General features: G+C 34.7%; 1 protein-coding gene across 2 annotated transcripts in view; it reads right to left on the bottom strand.

Moving 5' to 3' along the window:
• LOC106664828 (ras-related protein Rap-2a) overlaps window positions 1-15,242 on the bottom strand; it is a 297,001-nt gene that overhangs the window by 198,551 nt on the left and 83,208 nt on the right. For both annotated transcript variants that reach the window (XM_014390847.2, XM_024225789.1), the window contains one exon: window positions 8,569-8,673. In XM_014390847.2, the coding sequence (XP_014246333.1) occupies window positions 8,569-8,660 (92 nt within the window). In that variant the 5' untranslated portion in view covers window positions 8,661-8,673. The remainder of the gene's footprint in view (window positions 1-8,568; window positions 8,674-15,242) is intronic.

The following is a 15,242-nucleotide window of genomic DNA, read 5'->3' on the forward strand; positions in this document are numbered from 1 at the left end:
ATATTAATTAATCGAAAGAAGTTATTTGGCCAATCGGACCGAGATATAATGGATTTAATAAAACGAATTATATCTTCGCTAAAGTTCTTCGTGGCCATTTTATTTGTCGCCGAGAATTGAATCCTGATTGCACGACATTTGAAAAATGGCAAAAAGGAGGGAAAATTGGAAAGGTTGGTTGAGATGGGGAGTTGGTGTTCGAGTGGATCGAAGTCACGATAGCTCAAGTGGCAGAGCAGCTCCGTATTTAGCCGAAGGTCGTGGGTTCGAATCCCGCTTGTGACACTAGCTTTTTCATTTCAACCAATACCTTACCTAAAGATTAATTAATTTAAAGAAGTTATTTGGAATCGGACCACGAAATATAATGGATCTAAATATATATTGTGGATCTTGGCCCATCTTGGCCTGTACACAATTTAAAAATGTTTTTAAAAATAATAATTTTCTCATACCACCAAAAGACGCAAAAACAGCAAACTTAAATTCTAAAAAGTTCAAAAAATTAAAAGGACAAATAAACTCGTCCATTGTTTCTAATTTTAATAACCGACTAGTCTAATTGGTTCAACACTCCAACTGCAAAACTAGACGAAAGATATAAATTAAATTATTAATAAAAATAACTATTAAACTTTCCCTTTGAAAAAGAAAACATTAGGAACATTTACTCATACAAAAATAACTAAAGTACAAATATTGGCAATCTACAATAATGGTGGATTTGTAACCGTTCAGTTTCCAGTGAAATAGGTCAAAAAAATCTGTTTTTGAAAAAACCTAAAACAATGACGTTTCCTTTTAAGCATCCTGTAAAACCATCATATGCGAATTTTTATGGTAAACAGCAAATATGAGTGTTTGAGGGGGATCAACGAGGGCACTTTTTTCTTTTTTTTCTGATGTCGGTGTTCAATTCAAAAATTCATAACGCCTCTTGATGTTAAACACTATCCATGGTATTAAAACCGTAAAAAAAAGCTGCTAAAAAATTGAGCCTACATCAACAACCTCTGGTTTATATGTCACTAAGTAGGAAAAAAAGGATTAAATCAATAAAAGCTTCCAAAGCGTTTTATTTTATATTTCTAGTTCTGTTTTTTTTTGTAATTTAATTTTTTTTTAATTTATTTTATTTTTATTTTTATTTTTTTTAACCAGTATTGAGCCTTTAGTATGAGTTAAACGGATTTAAACTCGTTTCAAATTTCCCGTGGATCCGTTCAGTTGTTCCAAAATTACCGCCAGTTTTGTGATTTTTGAAAATGGCATTTGGAATGCGGAATATTTCAGAGAAAAAATGTTTTTTTGATTTTTCCAAAAATTTGTATTCAGAGGTTTCTGGGGGTGCAAAAAATAAATATCGATTTTGTTTCTTGGTGAAAAAACACTAAGCTTTACTTTGCTACGTAGAAAGTAGAAAAGAAAAGAAACTTATCGTTCTATTCAGTTTTCATTTAATTTTTAATTTCTTCAATTTATTTAATACGATACTGCTTATTATTTTCTTATCCTTAAAAAAATTAATAATAAAAATTCAGCCAAAACTGTTCGGCTCATCTACATTTCGACTTAGTTAAGCTCGACTTGTAAAATTAAAAACAAGAAGATTGATATCAGCAATACTGAAAAGTATGAAACCACTCCACGATGAACAAGAAGACAAAAAATTGAATTAATCCATTAAAGGTAATGATAAATAAAGAATTTACATACACAGACCCACCACTGAATATGGCTAAATGTCAAAAAGCGTTAACACAGAGAAAATAAAGAGATCAAATGATAAAGGAAAGTATATAGGAAAGAAGCCTTGAAATAAAAAACCAAGAAAATCTCATCCCTCAGGTCCATCCATTTTGATAATAAAATGCTTAGAGAGAGAGAGAGTGTGTGTGTGTGTGTGTGTGTGTGTGTGTGTGTGTGTGTGTGTGTGTGTGTGTGTGTGTGTGTGTGTGTGTGTGTGTGTGTGTGTGTGCGTGCGTGCGTGTGCGTGTGTGTTTGGTTAAGTGTACGTATTCAAGTTCTGTTTAAGTGTTGTTCAATCTTTTTAAAAAGATATTTCCTACTCAAAGTAAGTTGTTTTCAACGATACGGATTTCGAGCTTATAGCTCATCATCAGGTTGAAGGAATTTTAAAAATATATGCAGGTAACGTTTTGTAAAGATCAACTTTCAGCGTACAAAGCCTTTTTCAGCAAGCACCGTTTTGCATTAATTGAATGCCTTTTAAATAAACCAGCCACGCATGTTTAGTGCCTTTATATTATCTTGTAGAAAGAGCCCATTATCTCTTAATAACATGTAACGTTTTTTTAACGTGACTTTACTGGAACTCTTCATTCCAGACCAGTTGAGAATAACGGTGTTAACAAGTAAGTGGAGGAATACGTTAATTTAAAGAAACAGGCGCTGAGGGGTAAATTATTTTTGAAATAGACATACTAAATATAGAGAATAATTTAACAAAGAGAGAGAGAGTGAGAGAGAGAGAGAGAGAGAGAGAGAGAAAGAAAGAGAGGCTCTATTTACATATTATCTCCGATACTATCTCCCTCACATAATCCTTCATAATGTTATTATATCACTTTCTTCTTTACTTATTTTCTCTCTTTCATTTTCCACTATCATTTACGATCTTTCACTCACTCTCTCTATCTATCGATCTGTCTCTCTATTTCTCTTAATCTCTCCCTCTTTCACTCTCTATATCTTTATATATCTATCTCTATCTCTTCATCCTTTTATTGTATAAATCTCTTTTTTATGCGCTTTCTCACTTTCATTTGGCGCTATTATCTTCTCTCTCCTCTCCCTCTCTTTCTTTCCTTCTCTCTCCTCTCCCTCTGTCTCTTTCTTTCTCTCTCTACCCCCTTTCTCTCTCTCTTTCTCTCACTCTCACTCTCTCTCTCTCTCTTTTTTTTTCACAAACTGTCTCCAGGGCTTTGACAGACAGTTCATCGCGTAATTTTATGTTTGTCATACTCTATTATAGAGTTTTGGATACGCATATTCCATACGACTTTACGACCTAGGTTTATTCCAAAATATTTGACGTTTTGCTGCTTGAGAAGGAATTGCCAATGAAAATGCCATATTTTTAAAGGCATAATACATCACAATTTACAAATAGTATATTGATAGAAATGATAATTGATTGAGTGAGTGTGGTGTTCAATCCTTTTTAAAAAGAAAAGACAATTCGAGAGACGTGGTTGTAGAAGTCCTTCAACCTGATGATGAGCTAAAATGCTCGAAATCCGGATCGTTCCAAAACAATTTACTGTGAGTAGGAACTATCTTTTTAAAGCAGAATAGTATTAAAGTTCATTAAAAATAATAAATTTCCATCACCTCGTCTTTTTTAAAGTTTTAAATTTAGCCGGTAAATGCATTATTTTACACCTGTTAAAATAATGATTGATGGTGGTGTTCAATCAACAATGGCAATCAAAATTTTAGATTTCATATTTTCCCACGTTATTCTATATTTCGGGTGTTTCCGTTCATTTTACTCTGTCTCAACATGCTGATTTAGTTTGTCAATCACGTCATGCTTCTCGCCATCTTTAGAGTGATTTATTTATACATGAAGCACGAGATTTGGCCTACAGTGAACAGAAGAAAGTAGAGCAAATTTTTAAGGGTTTAGATTTTTTTAAATAAATATAATCTAACGGTTAATGTTATACATATTGGTGTCTTTCAGTCTTATCTTCATACAAATCTGGAACAGGAAATGGTCTTTTATGGTTTAGAGGACGTTGTGCCTGATCGACGACCCGACGGGGAGTACTCACGGGACAATAACTATTGTTCGAACTGAAAGACAGTATCGCCTAGGAATTCCCAGACGACTTGAATGGACGGACAAATTGTCTTTCCGCGATAGCTTAATATGCTAGGCCAATTGATTTTTCCCCTTTTGAAAATATTATTGATTGCTGATCCTATCTTGATAGTATCTCCGATCGACTTTTTGTTGTTTGCCTAACCAAAATGACATTAATAACGACTTATTTTTACAAATTTGCGTTGTATGTTTACAAGAAGGTAAAGACAAAAAAAATTCCTTGTTATCGCAGGAGCTTAAATTATTCAAAAGATCCCAAAACGTTTCAAGCCTTACGATTACGATTTTTCACTCTTATTTCGGGTTTTATCATTGCGAGGGATTATGCCGCGGTGAACTTACAGGACGGGGATTCCGAGATTAAATTTCACTCTTTACATTTTTTAACAGAGCGACAGGTAAGTCGTTACTTTTCGTTCAATAGAAGGTGAATAATCCAAATCGTCCTCTTTTAAAAACAACACGCTATTTTCCCTCGGCTTAATAATTTCGCTGACGACCTCTCAGGGCTGCTTGACGAAATCCAACCCGTGTTATTTGTGCGAAAATTCGAAGTTGGGAAGATCGATGTATATTGACCTTCCCTGTTTTCCCTCGTACTTGCTTCCGTAGCTACCGGGTTTTTTCCCCATTCTGTTGACCTTTATCAGCTCGTGTATAAAAAGGTTGGTGAAGCAGGAATGCTTCAAGCACAACTAATTTGTTCTAACTTCTACCTCATTCTCTGTTCTATTTTTCCTGATTATTTTTTCATTTTATGCCTTTCTGGTTATTTGACTGTCGTTGGTATACTCACACTCTGTCTGCCTAAGATTGTCTATATTTAATTTGTCTTTTCGCCTTTCTAGCCTAAATATAAATATACTGAAGATAAAAATAAATTCTCAAATCCACAAATTTACAGCTAACATTCCATTATTCTTAATTGTACACGAGTATATTAACGTCGATGAAAGACTTATTGACTGTCTATCAGTTCCAACCATTCCCATCGCTCACAATCTCACCCGATCTCTTATCCTCAATTTTAATCACTATCTCACTTTTAAGTAGTGATTTCTCTATTTCACTCTTTGACTTTTCCGGATTACTTTTACATTTTAGGCCTATCTAGTTATGTACGGGTCAGCCCGCTGGTCCTTTCTCAGACTCTCTGTCTTATTTTGTCTGCTTGAGGTTATCTCTACTTATTTGTCTATTTGTCTTTCTATTTTTCTCTTTTTCACTTTCTCCCTCATCCTCTCGTTCTATCCCTTAGTTTTTATTCCTCTCTAGGTGATATACTTTTACCTCATGTTTTTCGTTTTCTTCCTATCTGCTAGTCAATTTTTTTATGTTTCTGGGTATTTCTCTATCTCTTTATTCTTATTTCTCTCTCTCTCTCTCTCTCTCTCTCTCTCTTTCTTTCTCTCTCTTTCTGTCCTCTTTCTGTCTTCCTCTTTTTCCTTCACAATCTCTCCCTCTCTCCCATTCTTTCTTTCTGTAACCTTTTTTACACATTGGTTTACGTACCTATTTTCTCACCTCTTTCATCTTATTTATGTTCTTCTTGCTTTCTTTCTCTCTCCCTCTCTTTCTCTCTTCCTCTCCCCTTCTCCCTTTTTCGTACTCTTTCTTTCTATAATTTCGGACTCATTAGTTTACGTACCTATTTTCTCACCTTTTTCATTTTATTCTTCTTCCTCTCTCTCTCACTCTCTCTCTCTCTTTCTTTCTCTCTCTTTCTGTCCTCTTTCTGTCTTCCTCTTTTTCCTTCACAATCTCTCCCTCTCTCCCATTCTTTCTTTCTGTAACCTTTTTTACACATTGGTTTACGTACCTATTTTCTCACCTCTTTCATCTTATTTATGTTCTTCTTGCTTTCTTTCTCTCTCCCTCTCCCCCTCTCCCTTTTTCTCACTCTTTCTTTCTGTAATTTCGGACTCATTAGTTTACGTACCTATTTTCTCACCTCTTTCATTTTATTCTTCTTGCTCTCTCTTTCTCTCTCACTCCCTCTCTCTCTCACTCCCTCTCTCTCTCTCCACTATTTTTTTCCTATCTTCCTTCCCCCTCTAAATGCTATTCTCGTATCCCTGAGCTCTTATGAATAACAAGAAAATGATTACCTATGGTCTTAGTTTTTGTATCATGCGTCACTGGTGTTTGGTCGTTGCCGTTAATTTTGATTTGTCTGTCCTCTTTGTAACGACCAAACTACGAGTTATGCCACAAACTGCATCGAGAAATCCCACAAAAATTGGTTTGTTGTAAAACTTGCTGTTTAAACGATTTATTATTAAAGCCATACACATAGACAGTCCTTCTACTGTACATTGATTTGTCAAAATAATGTTTATTCCAAACTTCGTCGAGCTATTTTTCCGGAACAAGTCTGAATCTCACAATTTGGTTTCAAGCCGTACCATAAAGAGAAGAAATATGTTAAAAGTACAATTTTATTTTTCTGGCTCGCCCAACATTTTAAAAACTCTTGACCATTAATTATTCTTGGCCATTAAACCGGATTAAATCCGCCTGACACAAAAATATCACAACCGTCTTTCTTTTTCAGGTTTGTTTTTATATATGTTTTATGAATAATGGACCTGACGGTGAGTTTATGGCCGGTACAATATTGCAAGTCAGGTGTATTCAACAAAAATAAAAAACGAAACAAAATTTTTAAATGTCTTTTTATCATGTAGTAATTCAAAGTACAACTTGTAAACAATCAAAAAATAAGTTTTATAAATAATTTCTCATTAATGTTTTATTTGTTTTCATAATGATATCTTTTCAACTTCAACAATATATAGTTAAAATATACCAAATTTAACTAGCTTTTTTTCATATTCTGCAGTTTTGGTCATTTTTTTCATCCTTGACTGCCTACCCCACTTCGATCGGCCAGACTTCATTTTAGCAATTCACGATCTTTAGCGTTTGGTCAGGGTTATAAGCAGGGTGAGGAACCTACAAAACCCATGTTTAAAAATGACAAACTTTTTGTACTAATCTTCTTGGTCGCCGATCTACACTGTTTTCTCGGTCAAACCTCAATTAGACATTTCACCAACTTAAGCGGTTGATCAGATTAGAACTATGGTGAAATACCCAAAAAACCAGTCCATATCGGCAATTCGCGATCTTTAGCGTTTAACTAAATTTTTTCACTACTTGAAAACTTGAGATCTTCAGCGTTTGGTCAAGATTAGGCTCCTCTACAAACCCATTTCTAAAAATGACAAACAGTTTGTACTAATCATTTCGATCTGACTATCCACACCGGTTTTTTCAATCAAGAATATATTTTAGCATTTCGCGATTTTAACCGTTGTTGATGGTTATCATAAGAGTGAGGCACCCATCGCCCCACTGAATATGACGAACGGTTTGTACTATCATCTTGGTCTGCCTATCCACATTGTTTTGTTTTTCGCCAACTTCAGCGATTGGCCAGGATAATAAGCAAAATTGAAATCTATCCCGAAATTTAGGTTTACGTGGCGGCTAAAGTCTTCAAACTTCGAATTGGTCGTCAAGTTTATATGCTTCGTTTTATACAAACTTTATATACGATTTTCATTCTTGTTTTGAATTTAGGAATGTGCCTAATTTTGATTTATTTTCCGAAGGTTTCGTGGTTTTATTTATTTAAATACAGAACAATTTTTTGCTTGGCGAAATTCACTTATTAACACATCAAAAATGCAAAATTTCAATTGAATCTTTTTAGTGTTTGCTGAGAATTTCGTATTAATTAGAAAATTTCAATTATAGTAAGAATCCAAAATAAACCAAGGAAGCAGTCTTTGTTAGAACAAAACTTCATTATTTGTAACAAAAATAATTAAACTTTCGCACTGTTTAAGTTATCAGTAACGGAATAAAGAAATAAAAGTATGTAGTAATAAAATAAATTATGAAATATTAGAACGATCTTTAAAATTAACAAATTTATAAATTTGTAATCATTGTTTCCTAGTCCTGATGAAGAGGATGATATATTCTACAAAAGGTCGACTAACTGAATGTTTCCGTTCTATTTGCCTCATTTCTGATCTATTTTAATATACAATTTATCATATAAAAATTGTAAATTCATTTTAAATTCACAATTTTCCAATGTTAATGCAGTCTCCTTGAATGTTTTTCCATTTGAAAAAGCTTTTTACTCTTTTTAACATATAAAGTAAATTGTCTTAATATATTAATGTGCTGGTAGAATTAGGCTTTTGGAAATATTTATTTTTCTGGGGGATTTTTTTTCTCCAAGAGGTTTACATGAAAAATACCAAATGTCAGATTTGTTTAATTATTCAAAGCCCAAATTGGTTTATATTTAATTGTTCCTGTCATGTAAAACGGCCGTTTTCCATGCGTACTGAAGGTAGCGTTAGGCGAACTTAAATTAGGAAAAGCTCCAGATCTCTTTGATGATGGAGAGTGATAGAAAGCATTATTCATTAAAACGGTTGGCCTCCGTATGTAAAATTCCCTTTCCCTTTCATGCCTCATTCAAAGCCTACTTGAACGAAATGGCCCAGGAGGGAGGGTCGTAAATAACTCACAAGAGCCTCTAACTTTTAGGGGTGGTTTTCCAGGCCGGGCGGATCGCACGTCAATTATTTATCGGAGCCGATTCAAAACTGTTCGCCCTTATGTCGGCCGGTTCCCTCCATGAGATTTTCATATAGGAAACGCATTAATCTTATGCTTGATGTGCGGCTTACCTTAAATTTCTGTGGTGATTGGTCTCAGGGATATCCCTCATGAAGGAAGACGGCTGCAGGCTGAACCTCCGCTTCAAGTGCCTTCCCTTCATGCTGCCATTACTTCTGCAAGAAAAAAAAGACTTTTAAGTTTCAAAATTAGCAAAGTGGAGCAGAATCGGGCTCGTGGTCAGGAACAGAAACTTAGTTTAGGCCTGCCAAAACTTTATTACTTAACTCCACCAAAGATGACTGTAAACAAGAGACCGGGTTCAAAAGGTCACCAAGAGCAAAGCCTTATAATTTGATTTACAAAGATAACGGCTTCAAAGGTAGACCATCTACCAACTAAAAAAAAAAACCGAATCTACTCAGAATAATATGGACGATCATCATTAATAATCCATTAGATTTCGTGGTCCGATTGACCAGATAACTTCTTTAAATTAATTAATCTTTATGTAAGGCATTGGTTGAGATAAAAAAAATCAGTGTCACGAGAGGGATTCGAACCCACGACCTTCGGCTTTTTGAAAAATTGCAAAAGGAGGAGGGGCAAGGGGAGTTGGTGTCCGAGTGGATCGAAGTCACGATAGCTCAAGTGGTACAGCAACGGCGTATTTAGCCGAAGGTCGTGGGTTCGAATCCCGCTCGTGACACTGACTTTTTTATCTCAACTTAAAACATTAATTATTTGAATGATATTAACTGGTCAAACGGACCACGAAAAATAGTGAATTTAATGAATTAAAATGAAGTATACTTCACTAAAGTTCTCCGTGGCCATTTGTCGTCGAGAATCCAATCCGATTACACGACATTTGAAAAATGGCAAAAAGGAGGGAAAATTCAAAAGTGCGGTTGAGATGGGAAGTTGGTGCCCGAGGGGATCGAAGTCAAGTGGTAGAGTAGCGGCGTATCAAGCCGACGGTCGTGGGTTCGAATATCGCTCGTGACACTGACTTTTTTATCTCAACCAATACCTTTTGGAACCAATTCTCAATCATAATAATAAATAATTTTTAACTTAATTAATGATAATTTGTCACAGTCACAAAAACTTGAGATCTTTAGCTATTCGTCAATGTATAAGCAGATTGAGTCACTTTATAAACCCACTCTAAAAGTGACGAAAAGAATGTACTAATCGTCTTGGTTAGCCACACTGTTTTTCTCAGTCAAAATTCATTTCGGCATTTTGCAAACTTCAGCGATTGGTCAAGGTTATAGGCACGGTGAGGCACCTATACAAACTTATCACTTGCTGAAATGACGAACAGTATGTATTAATCATCTTATTCTGTCCATCGCACTGCTTTTCTCAAACTGCATTTCGTCATTTCGAGATCTTCCGCAGTCATTCACAGCACTTCTCATGCAGCACACTATAGATGACGAATAGTTTGTACCGATATCTTGGTCTGCCTATCCACCCTGTAGTCATTTCGACATTTCGCGAGCTTCAGCGGTTGGTCAAGGTTATAAACTGGGCAAAGCACCTTTTTCTTTTTAACTAAAAACTTTCGAAGCAAATACTTAAAAATAAACAAAAATAGTAATATGTTATTATTTATCATTATTGGTATAAGTTTAGTGTTTTACTTGTTGAGTTAAGGACGAAATTTTTGTTTTCTTTCAAAGGAGAAATCAAAAATGGTGCTTAGTACGACAGAGGGAAAATTTTCAAATATAACAACATACAAAAGACAATTCTCTATTGAACTCGGGAAAATCGTGTGAGATCAAAACAATCTGTCCCAATACAACAATGCGATTATTCTCCGCAGATTTACTTATCCTTCAGTAATCTGTTGGATTAGTTTAACCAACAAGAGGATTAATAACGGAGTTAGGTCATTTCCAGGACTGATTGTGAGTTGTTTGTTGTTAACTGACGCCTTTCAGACCGCGACCGTCCAAGGGCTGGAAATAGCATAAGCCCTCAATGAATATTCACTCCCTTATTTCACGGTGTGAAAGATAAGAAAATATCTCCACTTGAGATATGATTTCTCCGAGAGTACGATTACGAAAGGAGAAATTGTCTCAGTTCAATTGCTTAATAAAAAAATTAACATCTAAAACGAGAAAAAACCTCTGTTTACCTGCAAGTAAAACCTTCGAAAAACAATATTAATCTCTGGGAAATTATTAAATATAAGAAAATAATTGCTAACCGGGAATTCTTCAAAAAGGCAACGCCTACCTAACAATGTGTTAATAGGTAGACCTATTATGAACGAAAAACATAGATATACCCGATAATATATCGCGACGGGTGCGCGTTTTATGACCCCATAAATCGTCACTCGGGAATTTTCTGTGTACACAGCAGAAATTATTGCCTTAAACGTGCTCTTAGTCCTCGCCATTTCAGGTAGTTTCTAATGTGCTGTAAGGATAGTTTAAGTAGTATTCAAGAATAAAAAATAGTAACTTCTACACTAAGAACTATATTTTTGTCGCAAATTCTAGTTGAGACAGAAAAAATAAAAGAGACTGGAGAGTTGACCTTGGTATGTGCTAATTATAACGAAGGAGTTGATAAACTATCAAAAAGGGGCGAAATATTTATTATGTCAGTTCATATTTGCTTTCGCACATACAAACACAAAGAGTTGCGCTTATCACTTTTCACAATCCACCGGTATTTCCACCTTTTGGAATTACAATAAAGACAGGCCTCGAGAATCACCAAAATCGCAGTCTGGAGTCAGACTTAATTCGAGGTTGGACTCCAGGAGCTATGACACCTATGTCATTTCAGCCTCTTAACAGAAACATTTCCTAAATACATTCACACTCCCACTCACTACTAAAAACATTTTTACTTATTTACACACCATTCACTCATTTGACAGTGGAGTATTCAATCCTACATCACTCTATACACATATTATACGACTAACCTGATTGAAAGTCGATGAGGTATTCAATATTTCGTCATCGACCCTCTCACGCTTATAAATACATTCATTGCTAGAAACACAAAACTATATACAACAAAACAATCCCGTTTGCTCCACGAATCAAAATAAGAACTCACTCAGCTGACCTGGTATGAGGTTACTACGCGCTCTCTATATGGAGCCAAGGAATTGCACCCTTCAATTAGGTGGGACACATCAAGCAACATTTCTCTGCTTGCCGGACACATCCGTTGGCATTGGATCATATTTTGATTAATAAGTATAGTATTTTTTTTAATTGTTACAAATATTACAGGGCCAATATGCTACACCATAAGTAAATTGGCAATATCCATAAATTAACTTCTGGAGCCTTAACACAAATCAGATCAACACCGCCTAGAGTACAGAACAAACAGAACTTGTAAATACCAGATTTGATGGCATATAAATTGCCACCAATTGGTCTTCCAAATTTTGATTTTTTCACAGCTGGCACCCAACGTAATTTATAATCTGAGAAATAATGATCATATAAACTGAAATTGTTCTCTGTGATAAAGGTTTCTAACAAAATGAACACATCATATTGCTTTATAAAACTTAGAAATAAGGGATCATTTACTTTAGATTTAAGACCATTGATATTATAAGAAATAAATGAAACAAAATTACATGAACTTAAACAAGTTGAACGATTACCTATTACCTGCCTGCAGACGGAAAGTTCTCAGATTGTCGACGACGCTCGGCGTACAGCCGTAGAATCTCTTACTTCTGCTGAGGGGGAGCTTCGTGCGAAATAATCCTTTGGAAGTGTGTCCGACAACAACAACAACAACAAAAATTTTCTCTAAATAACTTGAATGAGTGGCCTTTGCAGTTTAAGGAAATTACAACAAAACTGAGTGTCAATTTCAGTGAAGAACATCGTGAACAAGTCAGATCAACCTCGCGCTTTTTATTCTATAAGGAACTTTACCAAGATGATTTTAATATGTTTAACCTATCTAAGGACAGGTCTAAAGGTTTGTCATTGGTCGAGTTAAGGTGGTTATTCAAAATCAGAGGGGACCTCCTTTATCTCAATGGTGCAGCTTTTCGGGCTAGACAAAATGTAATTTGTTCATTATGCAATGACCAGGTTAAAGAAGACATAGTGCATTTTATTGCAAAATGCACTATCCTATCGGAAATTCGGCTTCTCCATCTAAATTTTTCTAAATTGAATATGACACAGGTTATTGACTTACTGCTTAATGATTACAAAAATTTAATCAAATATGCGCGCCACGCTTGGCACTATCGCCAAGGGTTAATATTAGAATTTAATTTTTGAATATTTTAAAGCCTTGTCATTCTAAATTGGCCCAAATAATTTATATATCTATATTATTGTAAATTAAACGAAGAACAAAAATTATTGTTTATAATATATGCTAGTAATTAATGTTATTATTAAAAATTAAATTATCAATTGTAATATTTATTTATGGATCAATTTTTTTTTTAATTTTTTCTTTTGTACATTTTTTTCTGTGTCGACCAAAAATTTAAGTCAAATGAAAATCGACCTCCGGCAGACGGACCCTCCATGCCATAATTTTACTTTAAATTATATACTATGTAATGTTTATTACCTTTCTTTTTTGCAATAAAGTATTATTATTATTATGCTAGACCATAAGGTAAAAAAAATACAGAGAGGCGTAATTTATGTGAATATACTTGGAAATAGTTCAATTTTCTGGTCTAATTAGGAAAACGTAAAATTAGGAAAAATTCAAATAAATCAAGGAATTTTTTATCAAGTTTACCAATAAAAAGTGCAAAAATGAACATTTTCACGTATTTTTATTTGCTGAGTGGCGTTTTGTCATTTTAAAGGTAATCATAAATCAAATTTTCCTTTTAGCCCAATGTATCAATCATCAGATCAAATTTATTCAAAAAATTAAGGTTTTTAATTGAGATAAAAAAGTCAATGGCACGAGCGGGATTCGAACCCACGATCTTCGGCTAGATACGCCGCTGCTCGACCACTTGAGCTATCGTGACCTCGATCCACTCGGACACCAACTTCCTATCTCAACCCCACCTTTTGAGTTGTCCCTCCTTTTTGCCATTTTTGAAATGTCGTGTATCGGATGTCATTTGTCGCCGAGAATCCAATCCGATTACACGACATTTGAAAAATTGCAAAAAGGAGGGATAATTCCAAAGGTGCGGTTGAGAAAGGAAATTGATGTCCGAGTGGATCGAGATCACGATAGCTCAAGTGGTAGAGCAGAGGCGTATCTAGCCGAAGATCGTGGGTTCGAATCCCGCTCGTGCCATTGACTTTTTTACCTCAATTAAAAACCTTAATTAACTGTAATGTATTAATTGGTCAAGCGGACCACGAAATTATTGAATTTATTCAAAAATATGAAATCCTTAAGACTGTGATTAATTGTGTTTTATTATTATTTTATTTTTAATGGTACTAAGGTTAATGTTACTAAAGTTAAATAAGTTAAACCACGCAGATGAACAGTAGATCTAGATTGTGATATAAAAAAATCTACGTGCTAAACTGAAATCTAATACCAAATCTATTATATTTCGTGGTCTATTGACCAAATTACTTCTTTCAATTAATTAATCTTTTTATGTAAGTTTTTGGTAGTAATTAAAAAGTTAGTGTCACCGCGGGATTCGAACCCACGACCTTCGGCTAACTCAAGTGTTACAGCAAGGCCGTATTTAGGCCAAAATTTGTCAAAATCTTGTGGATGGTTCAGAGTGTACAATTCCACTATATAAAATTAGCTTTCATATTTTTTTGTTAAAGAACCAGGGATTTAACGAACAAATCAATTTCATTATGACGGATCGGCCATACACGACCGACTACAATCGGCTGTACTGTAAATTTCTCAGAATGAAACTACACAAAGCTGCTTTCGACCAATTATCATCACGCATGTCATCCTACGTGAATAATTTCATCTTAAGACTCGTATTAATCTGTAAAACACAGCGATGATTAGACCTTGTTGAAACAGAAAGGTCAATGGCGCTGGAAAATGCAGACTGACTTGCTGCAGTGTCCTTGTTCCGGCATACCTTTCAAGGCACAATGTCACGATGAGGAGGGGTCAAGAGTTGTGCGTCCAGTCACGCTAGAAATCCATCCAACGGCAAAACTGGCTCGACGAGTGTGTTTAATGTGAAAAATGGGGTTTTAACTTTTCATACATTTGTATTAACCAGACTAAACAAAAACCAATAAAAAAATCTTTGTTTTAGTTTCAATTACTGTCGCTAGTATGGGCGACCAAAATATTTTTGTATATTTTATCAATAATTTGTAATTTAAGCAATTCTTGATGTATGTTTAGTATCTTCTATATTTCTTTTTTATTTTATGGCAATTCAATGACGAACTTGGGCAAATGTTCAACAATAAAATCTAGTCCGTTAGATTTTGTCAAAATCAATACTTGACGCAATGTTAAATAGAATTTTGTTAAACAAACCACGCCTCTGTATATCTCCAAGGACAACTGGCACCCTTTTTGTGAGGGCCCGAGAAAAAAGCCCGGTTCCATTTTGATCACCGCATAAAAAATCACCCCCTACGTGATCAGAACTTGAGAAATGCGAGTATAAGCCTCGGTAGTTTAAGACTTTACGTCGTTTCATAAAAATAGTTATGGTTTTACATTAACGTCAGTAAAAGCAGTTCCATCTCTCACCTTTTAAAGTTTGCAGTGATATTTTTAATCTACATAAATTTTTTAT

This window comes from Cimex lectularius, unplaced genomic scaffold (assembly GCF_000648675.2).
Source record: "Cimex lectularius strain Harlan isolate CLEC.00 unplaced genomic scaffold, Clec_2.1 scaffold137, whole genome shotgun sequence".
In the NCBI taxonomy this organism is placed as follows: Eukaryota; Metazoa; Arthropoda; class Insecta; order Hemiptera; family Cimicidae; genus Cimex; species Cimex lectularius.